Here is a 16,909-nt window from a genome sequence, read left to right as displayed (position 1 = left end):
CAGCCCTTGGCACACAGCAGGAGTGATGTGACGAATACAGTACAACATCCAGAGACAAGGAATCTGGCTTTGAGTACCTCCTCAGGCACTTTCTAGCTGTGTAACCATGACTAAGTGACTTCACTTACTGAGCCTGTTTCCTCATTTTTCAAACCAAGATCCTAGTAATTGTGAGGTCTTTCTCACATGGTTGTTGTTAGCAGAAAACATAGCTTAAAATGGTACAGAATTCAGAGCTATTAGTGTTATTAAGATATCTGTTCCCAGGATCTGTTGATTCAGCCTCTGCAACATCTCTCAAAGCCTTCTTTTTTCTATTCATATTAGGCTATCCCTACCATAGTACTAGTCCTAGTCACTTCTTGCTGAGGCTTTATGTTCTGGAGATCTCCCTTGGCTTCTCTCCTGATTCTTCAGGCTTCTATAAATAACTATATGAAAAAACACCTCAACTAGCTAAAAATAAGAGAAGTCCAAATGAAGACAACTCTGAAGTTCTAACCCATGGTCATCAGATTGGCAGAGATAACAAAAACAGAAAATGACAGTTGTTAGAGGGAATGTGGAAGGATAGAGAAAATGAGGCACTGTTGGTTGGCCTGTGAATTGGTCCTGCCATTCTGGAAAGGAAAACGGTACACTAAATAAAAATCATGAGTATGCATATCCTTTGACCCAGCAATACCACTACTATCCATATAACCCAAAAGAGGAAAAAGACCTTTATGTGGAAGGTGAAAGAAAGGAAACCCTCAAAGATGATTCTGAGATTAGAAGCAAAGCACCCACTTTGTTTCCATTTTTCTGCTGCCACCTAAAGGACTGCCATATATATTTTTGTATAGAGAGAGCTTTCTTTCTGTCTTTGACTTGCTTGGGTTATATTGCCCAAGGGAGCTCTGGGTCAAAGGATACGAACAGTTCCCAAATTGTTTTCCATAGTGATTTGACCAATTTCTTCTGTCTTTTTTGTAATAAGAATGTCAAGATTCTCATATTTAGAATTAAGTCAACCTAAGGTAATAATTATAGAAGACATTAAAAAACTGTGCTTCTTGGCACCCTCTGTGCCATTTTCTGCCTCCATCATTGAAGAAATAGAGCAGTATAGGCACAGGACTAAGGGCCATTTTGTAATTTTTCTTTGTTCCATTGGTTTCCAAGGCCAAAATTTCATGATCAAGCAGCTTACCTTCTGGTACTAAACCTCTCTGTACTGAATTAGACTGGTGCTCAGAGAACCTGTATTATATATTGCCATAATGATGCATGAAGCTACTCCTTCATGGTAGAACGTGCCAACGTGTTCATTGCACCAACAAAGCCTCCACTGCACTTATCATGCATGTTATAATTAGCTCTGCTTGTTTATTCTGCCCTCCCTGCCCCACCCCCACTGGATTGGGTACTCCTTGAGGGCAAGGACTGTCTTAGCTAAAGTCTCTATCTGCTCTGCTCACCATTGCTGCTTAAATGCTTATTGTAGTATATTTCCTGCATGATGTTTTACAGGGGTTTGGATTGCTGGGGTTCAGGTTCTAAAGCCTTCTTTTGATGACAATCACTTCAACATTCCCAGCACCCCTTTCCCTAGGTGAGGTGGGGTTCTTTGGTCAGGGTCAGAAATGCCCCTGAGAGGCTGGACTTTGAATGAGGAAATAGAAAAGGAAAAAAAAACCTTGGATTCTCTTATATTAATGGGTCATTAACAATAGTTTCTCTCACAGACAAGTTTTCTATTTGTATCAAGAAGAGGAGTTTCCAGAATGGGACCCCCATATACCAATGAAATCATAGATCTGGACTGGTCCCCCCCACACAAATATGTATATGTAACAATAAAAAGCGTTAACATTTACATGGCATTTTAAGGTTTCAAAAGCACTTTACATATATTATCTCACTTTATTCTCACACGAGCCCTTAGGAGGCAGCTGCTACTAGTATCACCCCCATTTCACAGATGGGTAAACTGTGGCAGACAGAGGCTGTGTTTTGTGTTGACCGTTAATGGTCCATATGGCTAATAAGACTCTGAGGCAGGATCCTAGCTGAAGTCTTCCTGACTCTAAGTAGAGCCACCTATGTGTAAACATACAAACGGTAAAGGATATGCCTATGATGGCATTCCTGTTTATGTTGTTGTACACTAGAAGATTCACTTTTCTAATGAATTTGCAGGAACTGTGGCATGCTCCCGTCTCCCAAATGAGTATGCACCATGCCTTTTTACAGCATTTATTTTGCCTTGTTTTATACTGCTAGACAGTGGTCACACTGTCCTTTGCCAATGTCTTTGCCTCCAATGGAGATGATTCATTAGCTTGACACATCTAACATGTATTAAGGTGGAATACATTTTTTATTCAATAGGAGAAATAGGGTATGGAGGTAAGGCTACACAATCAATTATATGAAAAAGACCTGAGGGTTTTAGTGAACTTCAAACTAAATGAGTGAGCAGGGTCATGGGGCAGGAAAAAAAAAGCTCGTGGTATTTTTTTGGGCTATACTGAGAGAAGTACTGGGTCAGGAAGGAGAGAGGAGATAATTCCCTTGTGGTCATCTCCTGGTCAGACCCTCTCTGGAATATCATGTTCAGTTCCGGTCATCACATTCTAAAAAGGACATTGATAAGCAGAAGCCTGTCCAGAGGAGGGAGACCATAATGGTGAGGGGACTGGAGACCAGGTCATATGAGAGTCACTTGGGGGAACTGGGACAGGAAAACAGGGAAGAAGAATCCATAAGGGGAAGCTGGATGAGCACCTGTCTGTTTAGCTTGGGGAAAAGAAGACTTAGGGGGAAGAATAATAAACTGTGTTCAAGTAATTAGAGGATAGACACATAGAGAAGTGATAAGGCACCCACACAAATAAAATCAGATCTAAAGAAATGGAAAAATATCTGTTGCTCATGGGTGATAATATGATAAAAATGACAGTTCTACCTGAATTAATTCACTTATTCAGTGCCATACCAATCAAACTCCCCAAAATTATATTCTACAGCTAGAAAAAAATGATAACAAAATTCATCTGGAAGAACAAAATCTCAAGGACATCAAGGGGAATTAATGAAAAAAAAACACAAAGGTAGGTGGCCTAGCCATACCAAATCTCAAATTATGTTATACAGCAGCAATCATTAAAACTATTTGGTACTGGCTAAGAGATAGAGGGGTGGATCAGTGGACTACATTAGGTACACAAGACACAGTAGTAAATGAGTATAGTAATCCATTGTTTGGTAAGCCCAAAGACTTCAGCTTCTGAGATACGAACTCAACATTCAACAAAAACTGCTGGGGAAACTGGAAAATACTATGGCAGAAACTAGGCATAGACCAATGTGTCATACTGTGTACCAAGATAAAATCAAAATGGGTACATGATTTAAACATAAAGGGTGATACCATAAGCAAATTAGGAGAGCAAGGAACAGTTTATCTGTCAGATCTACGGAGACAGGAAGAATTTATGACCAAATGAGATAGAGAATATTATGAAATGCAAAATGGGTAATTTTGATTACATTAAATTAAAAAGTTTTTGCACAAAGAAAGCCAATGAGACCAAGATTAGAAAGGAAATATAAAGCTGGGAAACAATTTTTATATTCAGTGTCTCTGATAAAGGCCTCATTTTAAAATATATAGAGAACTGAGTCAAAATTATAGGAATGCAAGTCATTCTCCAATTGATAAATGGTCAAAGGCTATGAACAGGCACTTTTCAGATAAAGTAATTAAAGCTATCTATACTCATATGAAAATATGATAAAATCCTTTAGGACACTATTGATTAGAGAAATGCCAATTAAAACAACACAGAGGTACCACCTCATACCTATCAGATTGGCTAATATGACGAAAAAGGAAAATGACAAATGTTGGAGAAGATGTGGGAAAATTAGGACACTAATGCATTGTTGGTAGAATTGTGAACTGATCCATCCATTCTGGAGAGCAATTTGGAACTGTGCCCAAAGGGTTATAACACTCTGCATACTCTTTGATCCAGCAATATCACTACTAGGTCTGTATCCCACAGAGATCATAAAAAATGCAACAGCACTCACATGTACAAAAATATTTATAACAACTTTTTTTGTGGTAGCAAAGAACTAGAAATTGAGGGGAATGGCTGAACAAGTTGTGGTATATGAATGTAATGGAATACTATTTTTTATAAGAAGTTATGAGCACCCACATTTCAGAAAAACCTGGAAAGAATTACATGAAGCGATGCTGAATAAAGTGAGCACAACCAGGAGAACACTGTACACAGTAACAGCAACATTGTGCAGAGCCAACTTTGATAGATGTGGCTCTTCTCAGCAATACTGTGGGTGAAGACAATTCCTAAAGACTTGTAATGGAAAATGCTATCCACATCCAGAGAAAGAAGTATGGAGTCTGGATGCCAATCGAAGCATGCCATTTTCTCTCTGTAGAGGCTCAGAGCTGAGTCTGACCTCGAGGTGAACTCTTCATGTTTTGAGAAAAGGCTCCAAGGAATGCTCCAAACAGGGCCTCCGCGCTCCTGGACCGAGATGGAACATGGAGATACAGTATGGGAAAAAACAAGGTTTGGTGTGAGAAAAAAACAAGTGATAACATTGAAGAAACACAGGCAACATTCTTGGCATACGACTGACACATAGATTTCAAAGCAATAGAAACACTATATAAGAACTTACTTGGCTTTCAATAAACGTGCTGTGTTCCAGTACCCACCCGACCCATGTCTTCATTTCCTGGTGACTGGTTGGGGTCCGCCAGCCGGACCCCGACATCTCTCTTTGTTTCTTTCTTGTGGTTTTCCCCTTTTGTTCTGATTCTTATTTCACAATGTGACTAATGTGGAAATATGTGATATGATTGTACACATATAACCTATATCAGACGGCACAGTGTCTCAGGGAGTGGGAATGGGAGCAAGAGGGAATGGGAGGGAGAGAGAAAAAATTGGAATTCAAAATCTTATAAAAGTGAATGTTGAAAACTTTCTTTACATGTAATTGGAAAAAATAGAATACCATTAAGTGAGGGGGGAAAGCAAGAAAGAACACTTTAAAAAGGGGGGTGGGTGAAGACAAAATGTCTTCTTCTCTTCTTTTCAGTGTGTTTTCATTTATCTGCCAGATCGAATGAATTCGTGAGCAATTAGGAGGAAAAAGACAACCATCATGTATACCTTTTGACCCAACAATCCCACTACTAGGTCTGTATCCCAAAGAGATCATACAAAAGGGAAAAGGACACACATATACAAAAATATTTATAACGGCTCTTTTGGTGGTGGCACAGAATTGGAAATTGAGAGAATGCCCATGTATTGGGGAATTGCTGAAGAAGTTGTGGTATGTGAATGTAATAAAATGCCATTGTGCTATAAGAAGTGGTGAGCACCCAGATTTCAGAAAAACTTGAAAGATTTACTTACATGAACTGATGGTGAGTGAAGTGAGTAGAACCAGGACAACATTATACACTGTAACAGCAACATCGTGCTATGATCAGCTTTGATAGACTTAGCTCTTCTCAGCAATACAATGATCTAAGACAACTCCAAAAGACTCATGACAGAAAATGCTGTCCACATCCAGAGAAAGAACGGAAGAGTCTGAAAGCAAATTGAAATGTACTATTTTCACTTGTTTTTTTCATGATTTTTCCCTTTTGTCCTGATTCTTCTTTCACAACACGACTAGCGTGAAATACATTTAAAATGATGATACATGTATAGCCTATAACAGATTGCTTGCTTGTGTGGGAGGCAGGGGAAAAAATTTGGAACTCAAAATCATATAAAAAAATGAATGTTGAAAACTATCTTTATGTGTAATTGGAAAAAATACTATTTACCAGAGAAAGAAAGAAAGACAAAAGGAAAGAAAGAAGAAAAGAAAGAAAAGTGATTAGGCATGCCCTGGTTAGTTCGAGACAGCAGAACCAGGAGCAGCTTGTGAGAAATGGTGGGGGCAGTTTTGTTTCCACAGAGTTCAAAGTATCTTCCCCCCATCTTCCCCCCAGCTTTAGGAGAATGTAAGTCAGGTGACTGATCAGAACTAGCTCTAATCAGAGCTGTGATCTAGCAAAGACCAGGCTTCTGGTCCAGTGAAAAGTTAGAGGCTTGTACTCATGCTTAAACAAGCCACTTGAGGAAGGCATTATGTAGGCAGTCAGGGGGTAGCATCTGGCCAATGAAGAGCCTGATGGGAGATTTGAATTGAGAATGAATAAAAGGACTGGCATCCATCTGAGTTCTTGTACTTCCCTTACTCTGCTCAGGGGATGTACCCATTCAGACCAAATAAACGTAAAATACAATTAAAACGTTCCTGACTTCCCAACAAGTATTGCTTATTTCTAGACAATGTGAGTATATTTATAACAAGTGGGAGGCAGATTTCTGCTTAGTTTCAAGAAGAATTCCTAACAATGAGAGTTGTCCAAAATGGAATGATTTCTTGTGGAAGTAGTAGGCTTCCCCCTTGAAGACTGAAGGTCTTCTCCCCACCCCCTTAAATATATGTATATATACTTATTATTTATTTTTTTGCTTTTTTTTCATTATGAGTTTCAAATTCTCTTCCTCCCTCCCACACCTCCTCCATCCACTGAGAAGGCAAGCTATATGATATCAATTATACATGTGAAATCATGCAAAATATATTTTCATATTAACCATATTGCAAAAAAAGAGCAAAAATAAACTGAGAAAATTATACTTCTATTTGTACTCAGAGTTCATCAGTTCTCCCTCTGGAGGTGGATAGTGTTTTTCATCATGGAGCCTTTGTAATTTTCTTGGATTATTGTCTTGAGCAGAGCAGCTAAGTGTCTGACAGTTGGTCATTATGACAGTATTGCTGTTACTCTGTTCAATGCTCTCCTGGTTCTGCTCACTTCCCTTTGCATAAGTTCTTATAAATCTTCCCAGGATTTTCTGAAACCATCCCCCTCATCATTTCTTAATAGCACAATAGTATCTCCATCGCAGTCATATGCTGCCACTTGTTTTTAGGCATTCCTCAATTGATAGTTACCCACATCACCAGTTGTCCTGACTTGTATCTTGCCACTGGACTCTGATGACTCTGGAAGACAGAGTGAGGCTGATGACTTTGCACAGCTCTGCCTCACTGAAATCCCATTCGCCTACAAGTCAAGATATCACCCTCCTGATGTCATTGGTCGTCTTTGAGAATGAAGGACCACAAGGTATCCCCTCAATTTCCAATTCTTTGCCACCACAAAAAGACTTGACATACTTTTGGGCCTACAGGTCCTTTTCCTTTTTCTTTGATCGTCTTAGGGTACGGACCTAGTAGTGGTGTTGCTGGGTCAAAGGATATGCACAGTTTGATAGGTCTTTGGACCTCATTCTGAATTGCCCTCAAGAATAGATCAGTTCACAACCTCAAAGTTGCTTTAATTTGCATTTCTCCACCATGAATTCTGGGAAGATGGCAAAGTAGGTCAGAAAATTCTAAGCTCTCAAGATTTTCCCCCACAAAAGAGATAAAATAGCACCTGAGAGCACACAGAGTGTGGGGTAAAAAGAAATAAGAATAGGGGCACAAGAGGGAATTACCAGGATGAGGTTTGGTTCCTGTGAAGAGTAAACACTTCCAGACTAGGGTCAGCTTTATCAACAAGCCTCAGGCCCTGGGCATAGCTGGGTTGGGAAACTGCCTCCACCCCAGCCACCCTAACTTTGACCCCGGGGATAGTGATGGCAGGTGGGCATTTGTGACAGGGGAAGATCAAGGGAACCTTTGCTGAGAAGGACCACCAGACCCAGCTGTGCTTTGAAGAGAATAAAAGCAGCATACATCTGGTGAGTGCAGAAGCAGTGGAGCAAGACACCCCCGGTTGTGGGCACTTACAGGAGGCTGGAGGTTTGGCTTTGGTTTCTGGCTAGAAGATCTGGGGCAAGAGGCACCATTCCCTATACCCTAGGGCTAGAGGTGATTACACAAATTAAGCTATTACTAAAAAAAGTGCACAGGCAAAGGAGAAAGAATCCAACCACAGAAAGATATTAAAGGAATAGAGAAGACTGGGGTTCATCTTCAGAGGAGGATATTGAAGTAAAGAAACCCTCTCCAACCCCAAAGAGTAATGTCAAATAGCCACCTGCCCAAAAAGAACTCATAGAAGAACTTAAAAAAGACTTTAAAAATCAAATGAGAGAGATGGAGGGAAAACTAAAAAATGAAAAAGAAAAGAAAAATCTAAGAAAAACAAGAATATTATGAAAAGAAAGTCAAATCAGAAAAGGAGATTCGGAATCTTAAGGAAGAAAATGACACCTTGAAAATTGGAATTGGGCAAAGTGAAGCCAGGGAAGTATATATGTATGTATGTATGTATGTATGCATGCATATAGGTATGTAGGTATGTGTATGTGTACATATGTATATGTATGTATATATAAACATATATGTGGGTATGCATGCACGTATTTGCATATATATGGATATATATCACGTATGTATGTATGGGTATGTATGTATATGTATATATGTCTAAGATTGTTATTAGTAATTGGGTAGTTTGTAAGACAGATTGGGGTAGACCTAAATATGATATGACTTTAAAAAGTAAAACTATTTAGGAAGAGCTAAAAAGAATAATTCTTTTATACAAATGAGGTGCAAGAGGAAGAATCAATACAGAGCAATAAAATTGGATCAAAAACAATCTTGACATAATAATACAAGAAATAATTAAAGAACATTGTCCTGCAGCATTAGGACATTTAGGGCATTAGGGGACAAAGTAGAAATAGAGAATATCCATTGAAAACGACTTGAAAGAGCTCCTATGAGGAAAACTCATAGGGATATTATAGTTAAATTCCAAAAACTCCAGCTCAAGGATAAAAGATTAAAAACAACAAGAAAAAATTAATTTAAATATGATGGCGCCACATTTAGAATTGCACAAGACCTAGCAGCTGAGACCCAAAAGGACCACTTGTCTTGGAACTATTTAACAAAGTCTTGAAAGTCTGACACTTGATCAAATATCCATTTTTTTTTATTCAGGATTACACTTTTTTTTTTTTGCTGAATATGATATTTTTGGAAAGACCTCCAGTCCTCTTGCTCTTCTATATATAGTGTTCCAAGACCAGTGGGAATGGGTTGAAGTGGGAACAATATATATATATGTAGAAGAGTATAAACATCTTCTAAATTCAGAAGAAATAAGGGGATAGGGAGAAGGGAGAGGTAAGGGAGAGATCTCTCCAGGGGAGGGTAAGGCAATAGAGTATAGGGGGCTACAGAAGTGTGCTTAGTTTTATGAGAATAGGAAGGAAAGGGGAGGGATCTGTGGAGGGGGTCAGACTAAGCAATAGAAGGGCAAGGTAATGGGTAAAAGTAAAGTAGAGGAGTAAGTAAGGATAAGAAACAAAAGATATGCACAAACATAAAAACAAAGATCAAATTGTTAGGGAAAGTATATGTCTATGTACATATGTATATATGTATATATGTGTACATGGGTATGTATATATCAATATTTATATAGTAACATATCTGCACTCATTTGTAGTCTGGGGGGGGAAGGGCAAACAAAGAACAAAGTCTATAATGACATTCCCTGAAGTAAGGAGTCCTAACAACATTTTGTGATGATTCTGTGTCTTACCATGTAAATGACTGCACCCAAGAGTAACCCACTGATCCTCAGGCTATCTACTGCAGCCAGGCTGACCAGAGATGGGAAGGAGGATGGCTGAGTCTTTCATCACCCCATAATTTGTAGAAAGGAGAGATAGCTGTCCCATTCCTATGTGAGTTTCCCTGGAAGCTGTGACTTCCCATGAATGCCTGGAGAAGGCTGCACACATAAGGGATAGTGGGGGCCCAAGGGCTGAGAATGGTTCTGTTAGCTGTTTATTTTCTTGTGAGAGTTACTTTGCTATACTCTCTCAATTAAATTTCCGGCCACTTCATTTGTGGTTCTTGTAAAATCTATGAATAGAGAGCATCCATGGAAATAGAGGCTTGATTCTCTTTATAAATTAGGACGACGTAAAAATATACCATTAAGGCCAGTTGAGCTAATCGGTTCTTAGGTATGAGAGAAGACTCTGGTTTTCTATGCCTCACAGTCTCTGAAAGAATTAAATACTTTCCTAAATGCAGTCACTCTATTTTTGGCCATCACTGGACCAAGGACATGGGCACTTCGAGATGGTCAGGCCCGTGTGGGGAGGCAGGGAAGGGAAGGAAGCATGAGTTGTAGAAATAGACAAGATCTACGTAAACTCAAAACACTGTCTTGGAAATGTTTCGCATGATTTCATAAGTATAATGAGTATTGTATTTCTTGCCTTCTCAATGTGGTAGTGAAGGGATGGAAGAAGGGGGAGCAGTTGGGATGGAAATTTTTTAAAAAAAGTTTTAACTCTCTGTGGTTAAAGACAACCTTCCCAGAGCTTCTAGAACATGGCAAGGCTATGGATCGCACATCGGTAAACGATGTCTCACATTGACATTAGGGCAAAAACGATAGAGCTTGGCCCTTAAAGAGCAACTGGACCAAAATGGAGCTTTCAGGTAGGAGTTTCTTTTTCTTGTGGCTGTCTCACAAGGCAGCCAGCATAGCCAGCTCTCCCCACTAGTTGATAATTCTTCCTCTCTCAAGGTCTTCAGGCACAGACTGGATCGCCATTCATCAGCTGTGTATAGTAGGGATTTGTTTGGGGAATGAGCTGCCTAGATGGCCAATGAGGTTCCTTCCAATGCTGAGCTTCTCTCTTGATTCCTCCATGGCTGACAGCATCATCACTTTCTTGAGTGACAGCAGCAAGTCTCTCTAGAGTCTTCCAATTGTCTTGTGAGAGGGACTCTCCTGGTGCCCCTGGGATAATTCCATGTTTATTGCCTCCTAAGGACCCAGGGCCTTCCCTCAGCCTCCAAACACACTGCGGGCTCTAGAGGAGGGCAAAATGAGAGAAACAGGAGGAAGGAAAGGAATGCAATATTTCTACAGCACCAATCAGTGACGGGCACTGTGCTTAGCACATCACCAATAATAATCTCATTTAATTCTCAAAAAGAACTTCAAGGGAGGTGCTGCTATTCTGTCCATTTTACAGTGGAGGAAACTGAAGCCAACAGAAGTGAAGTGAACTACCCAGGGTCACACAGGTATTTGAACACAAGTTCAAGTGGACTTGAACTCAGATTTCCCTGACTCTAGGCCCAGTGCCCTGTGAATTGGGCCATATGAGACAGCCCTTAGGTCACATGGCATGGCCAAATGTGGCAGTGGTGGTCCTATTCTTTAGTGCTGAGTCCCCTGACCCCCACCCTGGAATGCAACCTCACTTCCTCATGGTTCCTCTCTCTTAAAGGCCAAAGTGGTTGCTGGAGATGGACACAAAGTTGGGGCTATTTGTGTGGTCTGGCTCCCTCCTCGAGAAACATTAACTTTCATGAAAGAGGGTAAACACTCAGGCTCCTTCCCCAGCTGACCTGAGGCTGCTAGGTTCCTCCCTTGGCCCTGATATTAGCACATCTGTGGATAGGAAAGTATCTCACAATCTTAGCTTCCTTCGTACCCTCCCTGTGCCTGCCCTACAACAGACTGATATCCAGTAGAGAGGCCCAGATGATGCACAAGGACAAGGACCCCTGTTGCACAAGAGAACAGAGAAGAGAGGACATAAAAGGAACTGGCTGAGGGTCAGCGAGCCCGAGGAAGGAGAATGGAGCCGCTTGGGAGGCTGATGCTGCTGGCTGGTGTGGCTGCTCTCCTTCCTGCACAAGTTTGGCCTCAGTCCTCCCTAAGCTATGAGAAGGCCCTCTCTGCAGGCATTTATTTCTACAACCAGGTACATGGGAGGGACAATGCATTCCGGATATGGCAAGTCCACTCTCCTCCATCTGGTCAGGTGAGTGCTCCCTCTGCCCTCTTCCCCTAGGGTAAAACCCAGACTGACCTCATTCTTCTTCATCTTTCACTTTTCCTTCAACATCCATTCTAATGCCTTGATTGGGAAAGGCCAGCTTTGAAGATCAAGAGCTAGAGTCATCCTAGTTCCCACTTTAGAGATGAGGAAAGTCAGACTCAGAGAGAAGATGGGATTTGCCCAGGTTCCCACAGATAGCAAGTGTCTGAAGCTGGAAGCCAAGTCTTCCTGACTCCTTGTGCTGCAGTCTATCCACTGTCTCATGTTGTCCATGCTGCCTGTTGGCCAGACTGGAGTTGGGGAGAGGTCATGATAAAGATGTCCATTTGGGACTGATGCCCATAGAAATGATCATTGAAACCAGGGGCATAAATGAAATTGCCAAGGGGGAGGTTATAGAAAGAGAAGAGGAGAGGGTCTATACAGAACCTTGAGAGAGAAGCATAAATAGAGGTCAGTAGGAAGAGCAGGAGCCACTGGAGGAAGCTAAGAAGGAAGGAAGGATGCAAGAGCATGGAAGAAATCCTCACCACACTCTCACAAGACCTGCCCTGCTGGGCATCACTCCTCTGCAGATAAGGAAACTGAGGTCCAGACTCATGACTCTTCCAAGTCACACAAGCAATCACTGGCAGAGGGGTCCCCCTTCCCTCTTTCTAGGGCTCTGTTGTCTCTTCCACTCCATAGAAAATGATTGTTTCCATTGGCCCAATGCCTTGAAGACAATGAAGTTGATGATACCTTTTGAATTCAGGATAGGACCAGGACTCTGGTCCTCTATTCACTTCCCTTAACCAACCCCCTGCCATGTAGCTTTAACTTGTCTTTTCAGCCTTCCCAAGAGCAAACCCAGAAGCTTCTGAGTTTTACCTTGAAGGAAACCGTGTGCCCAATGATTGAGGAGCTCCCCCTGGACCAGTGTGATTTTAAAACAGATGGGGTAAGCAATTTGTGGGTCATGATGGGCCTGAAGACAGATTGGCTGGGGTGGGAGAGTTCTCACTGGAGTCTGTGTGTCCTCTAGACATATAGCCTTGCATCAATGCAGGGCTCTGTGACCTGGAATCTCAGTTTACCTTGAAACCCTTGCAGGTAGGTAGCATAGCAGGTATATGCCCATTTAACCCTTGGAGAAGTAAAAGGTCCAAAGGAAGTGATCTCCACATAAGGACACAGCCTGCTGGTTCTGAAGCCAGGAATAAGATCCAGGTCTCCTGGGTCCAAGCATAAGCACTGTTTCAGAGCAGCTGGGAGGTGCAGTACATAGCACGTAGTTCAGTAGATAGGAAATAGTGCAGTAGATAGAGCATACTGGGCCTGAAGTCAGGAAGATATGACTTCCAATGGGGCCTTAGACCCTTATTAGCTGTGTGACCTTGGGCAAGTCATCAAACCTATGTTTGCCTGAGTTTACTCAATCATAAAATGGGAATCATAACAGCACCTACCTCCCAGAGTTACAATGAGAGTCAAACAAGGAACTATTTGTAAAGCATTAGCACAGTGCCTGGCACATGGTAAACACTTCATAAATGCTTATTTCCTCCCTTGCTCTCTTGCCCTGGAGGAGACTCAGTGTGGCATTAGGACATAACTGCACTTCTGGCTCTCACAGACCTAAACCTGACAAGGGTTCCTGACAAGATGAGCAAATTGGACTTTTCTCAATGTTTCCTCCCTTTATGTCTTCCTTTTTGCTCTTGTGAGAAATAGTGGAAGGAGTTGTGTTTCCACAGGAGTGACAGGTCCACACTCCCAGCCTTGTAGGAAAGATCACAGGAGGTAAGTAGTTCCAACCAGAGCTATGACCTACCAGAACCAGGCTTCTGATGGAGTCAAAGGTCAGAAGGTTGTACCCAATGCTTACCAAGCTGCTTAATATTAACCCCCACCCCCTCAGGGGTGAAGCAAGTTAAGTAGAAGTCACATGCAATGCATGACAAGCGAGGAGTGCCACATCTAGGAGAAAAACATGGAATATGCAGTTCAGGAAGTTGTATCCCACCAATGGGGAACAGTGGAGGGACTTTGTGTTTGAGAATTAAAAAGCTGGCTGCAGCCAGCAATTGGGGTGCCTCCTTATGGGTCACCAGGTTTTTTGCGTTCTTTTGTAAGAGAATAATAAAGAAAAGTCTTTTTTCTTGAATTCATTAACCACTATATGGAGTTTTTGGTAAGAAGATTGTTTCTGACACTCTCTCCCTCTTTTTAAATTTCCTTTGTTCTTTCTTCTCCTCCTCTTCCTGCTCTTTCTCTTCCTCCTCCTCCTCTTCTTTTTCCTCCTCGTCCTTCTCTATCTCTCTGCCTCACTCTCAGCTGGTGAAAGAATGTCAAGGCTCGGTATCCAATGAACAGGACATGGCTGTCATAATCCTCAACTGCGAACCAGTGGCCCCAGAGGTGAGCTTTCTGCCCTTCCCTCACTCTCTGCCCCACCCTCTCATATTTTATTCTTCAGGGTTGATTCTGTTAGCTACAGGAGCAGAGTAGGGGATGGGGGATAGAGGAACTGGTACAGGAAGACTCCTCCTGCCCTCCCTGCCCTGGCCTACTGCTCCTATCACCTGAGCAGGTGAGACACCTGAGGGAGGGCTGGCCACAGCAGGGAGACTGTGGGGCACACCCAGGCTGCTGTGGGCTTCCCAGCCCCTGTGACCACCTTCAAAGTTTGTACCTCTTCTGGATAGGCTTACCCTGGAGGAGATTTTGCATTTTAACTTAAATCAGAAAAGGTATCCTCCCACCCCATCCCAGCTGTCCTTATGCTCTCTGGGAGTCTTAGAACTGAAGGGTGAGACAAAGACAAGGGAGTAAGCATGGCCTAAGCTAGGTATTCTTAAGAGTGAGCATAGAATCCAGGTCTAGCCTCCATTGCAATGACCAGGATTTTGATGGAAACCGCTTACTCTCCATTACTGTTGTCTGAGTTAGACCATCTCCTTTCTCTGTAGCCCCTTCGCTTCAAAAGAAAACGTTGCCTACTGACAAGGAAATGCAACCCTTTTGGAATCATTCGACGCATAACCTTCAGTCTACCAAAGGGCAAGTGAACCTAGCTTATCTAGTCATCATGACCTGCTGTATGCCTAGTGCAGTCAGCATATGTCTTCTCCCTGGCATTATTTATCTTATTTTCCATTTCCCTATCCCAGCAAAGCACACATATGAGTAATGGGGACTGGACCATGGGCAAACACCGCAGAAAGTGTCTCCCCATGTTGAAAGGGTTGGGGTACCTGTCCTAGAGGTTTGTGTTGACTTGTGATGTAAATGCCTTAGAGTACCTATGGAGGTGTATAGATATATTGTTATTGTTTGTGGACTGCTGAGTCATCTGGTTAAGAGGAGCTTTTGTAATTGGCTATGCATCTGGAGCTGGGAATGACTTCCAAAGGCCTTAGCCTCTGCCATTTTTTTTCAGTCTCTATGTCTTGGTTGAGCTAAGATATCTCACTCCCAGTGGGAGAGCTCATTCAGTCTGTCTGGTATATTGTAACCTGTATCACTGCTCTGATTTCTGTTTGCTATCTGATTGGATAAAAGAGCTTATTTGATATTCACTATTTGTGATGGTCTTTGTGTAACTAGAATTTGGTGGGAGTGGAGTGAAGCCTTTGGAAATAAGCTTTGGAGACTTCTTCCTCTTTAATGGGTGGCTTGAACCTAATTAAAAACAAGTTATTCCAGCTTAGCATTATTTGGAGGGGCATGGGGACAGATAAGGTGTGACTCTAGGACAGTACCCATCTCTAAAGATAGCAAAGCCACCAGTCTCATGACCCCTTCTCCTTCTCTCCTCTAGGGAGGAATGAAAGTTACTCTTTGAAGTGTGGGCATGATTTCAGAGATAGCTGCATTCAGACTACCAAGCCCACACACATAGACACATAAACATTGCATATGTATGCATCCATATATATATGTATATGCATTCATATACATTTGTATATGTATATGTATATGCATTCATATACATTTATTGATTTACACATAAAATATGATCATTCTTATGGAAAAGAAACTTATCTAAATGTAGTCACTTTATTTCTGGCCCCAGTTGGGTGGGCATTTTTGCAGGGTTGGCTAGGAAGGGAGGAATGATGACAACAGACAAGACACATGCAGACCCAAGGAATTGAATGGCAGCAGTTCCAAATGACCTCCTCAGAGATTTTGGGTTGTCACAGGGATAGGGAACACACAATGATATAAAGGTGTGCAGAGGCAATGTGAAATGCATATTGATCTGAAGATGGCAGACAGGTCAGAAAATGCCAAGCTCTCCAGATTTCCCCCACTAACCACATAAAATAGCCCCTCATGGTGAACACAGAGCAGTTAAAAATAAATAAGAGGTGGGGAAGAACAGTAGTCCTCCTGGGACAACCAGAGAAGATCCAAAGGTTTGGTCCCTGTGAAGAGTAAACACCTCCAGGTTAGTTTCTCTGAAATGGCAAGTGGCAAGCCTGGGGTCCTGCTGGGTTGGGAGGTGGCCTCAGTCCCAGCCACAGGAACTTTCACCTCCAGGACAGTGAGGAGAGTTGGGTGTCTGATCTGGGGAAGATTGAGGGAACCTCTGCTGATAAGGAATGCCAGACCAAACTGTGCTGCAGAGATGCATCCTTGGGTAAGATGCGACCAGTCACATGCCTGCCTGGTGAGTGCAGAAGCAGTGGGGTAGGATGCTGCTGGCTGTGGACACTTTCAGGAGGCTGGTGGTCTTGGTTTCTGTTCCTGACAGAGAGGAGAACTGAAGGAGAATATGCGGCCAGAGGCACCATCCCGCATATCCCAGGACTAGAACTGATTACAAAAAATAAGCTGCTATAACTTTTAAAAAAATTTTTAAAATGAGTAGGCAAAAGAGAAAGATTTTAAACATAGAAAATTACTGTTAGAATAGAGAAGTCTGGGCTTCATCTTCAAAGGAGGATACTGAAGCAAAGAAAACTTCCACTACCCTAAAGAAT

The 16,909-nt window shown here is 42.0% G+C and overlaps 1 protein-coding gene across 1 annotated transcript; it reads left to right on the top strand.

Annotated features, from left to right (window-relative positions):
• The first annotated feature begins 11,719 nt into the window (after window positions 1-11,719).
• LOC118832208 (cathelicidin-related peptide Bf-CRAMP-like) lies at window positions 11,720-14,989 on the top strand. Its single transcript, XM_036739609.1, has 4 exons — window positions 11,720-11,921; window positions 12,772-12,879; window positions 14,256-14,339; window positions 14,891-14,989. Exons 1-4 carry the CDS (start codon window positions 11,736-11,738, stop codon window positions 14,987-14,989), a joined length of 477 nt encoding a protein of 158 aa, XP_036595504.1. The 5' UTR covers window positions 11,720-11,735.
• The last annotated feature ends 1,920 nt before the right edge of the window (window positions 14,990-16,909 follow it).

Source organism: Trichosurus vulpecula, chromosome 9 (assembly GCF_011100635.1).
Source record: "Trichosurus vulpecula isolate mTriVul1 chromosome 9, mTriVul1.pri, whole genome shotgun sequence".
Lineage (NCBI taxonomy): Eukaryota > Metazoa > Chordata > Mammalia > Diprotodontia > Phalangeridae > Trichosurus > Trichosurus vulpecula.
This window is presented reverse-complemented; position numbering and strand designations above follow the sequence as displayed.

What these genes read in the sequence shown, in the direction of transcription:
- LOC118832208 (XM_036739609.1), top strand. Translation starts at nt 11,736, where the DNA reads ATGGAGCCGCTTGGGAGGCTGATGCTGCTGGCTGGTGTGGCTGCTCTC. An exon ending in ACTCTCCTCCATCTGGTCAG is followed by an intron (nt 11,922 to 12,771) that starts GTGAGTGCTCCC and finishes TTGTCTTTTCAG; the next exon opens with CCTTCCCAAGAGCAAACCCA. An exon ending in GCGAACCAGTGGCCCCAGAG is followed by an intron (nt 14,340 to 14,890) that starts GTGAGCTTTCTG and finishes CTTTCTCTGTAG; the next exon opens with CCCCTTCGCTTCAAAAGAAA.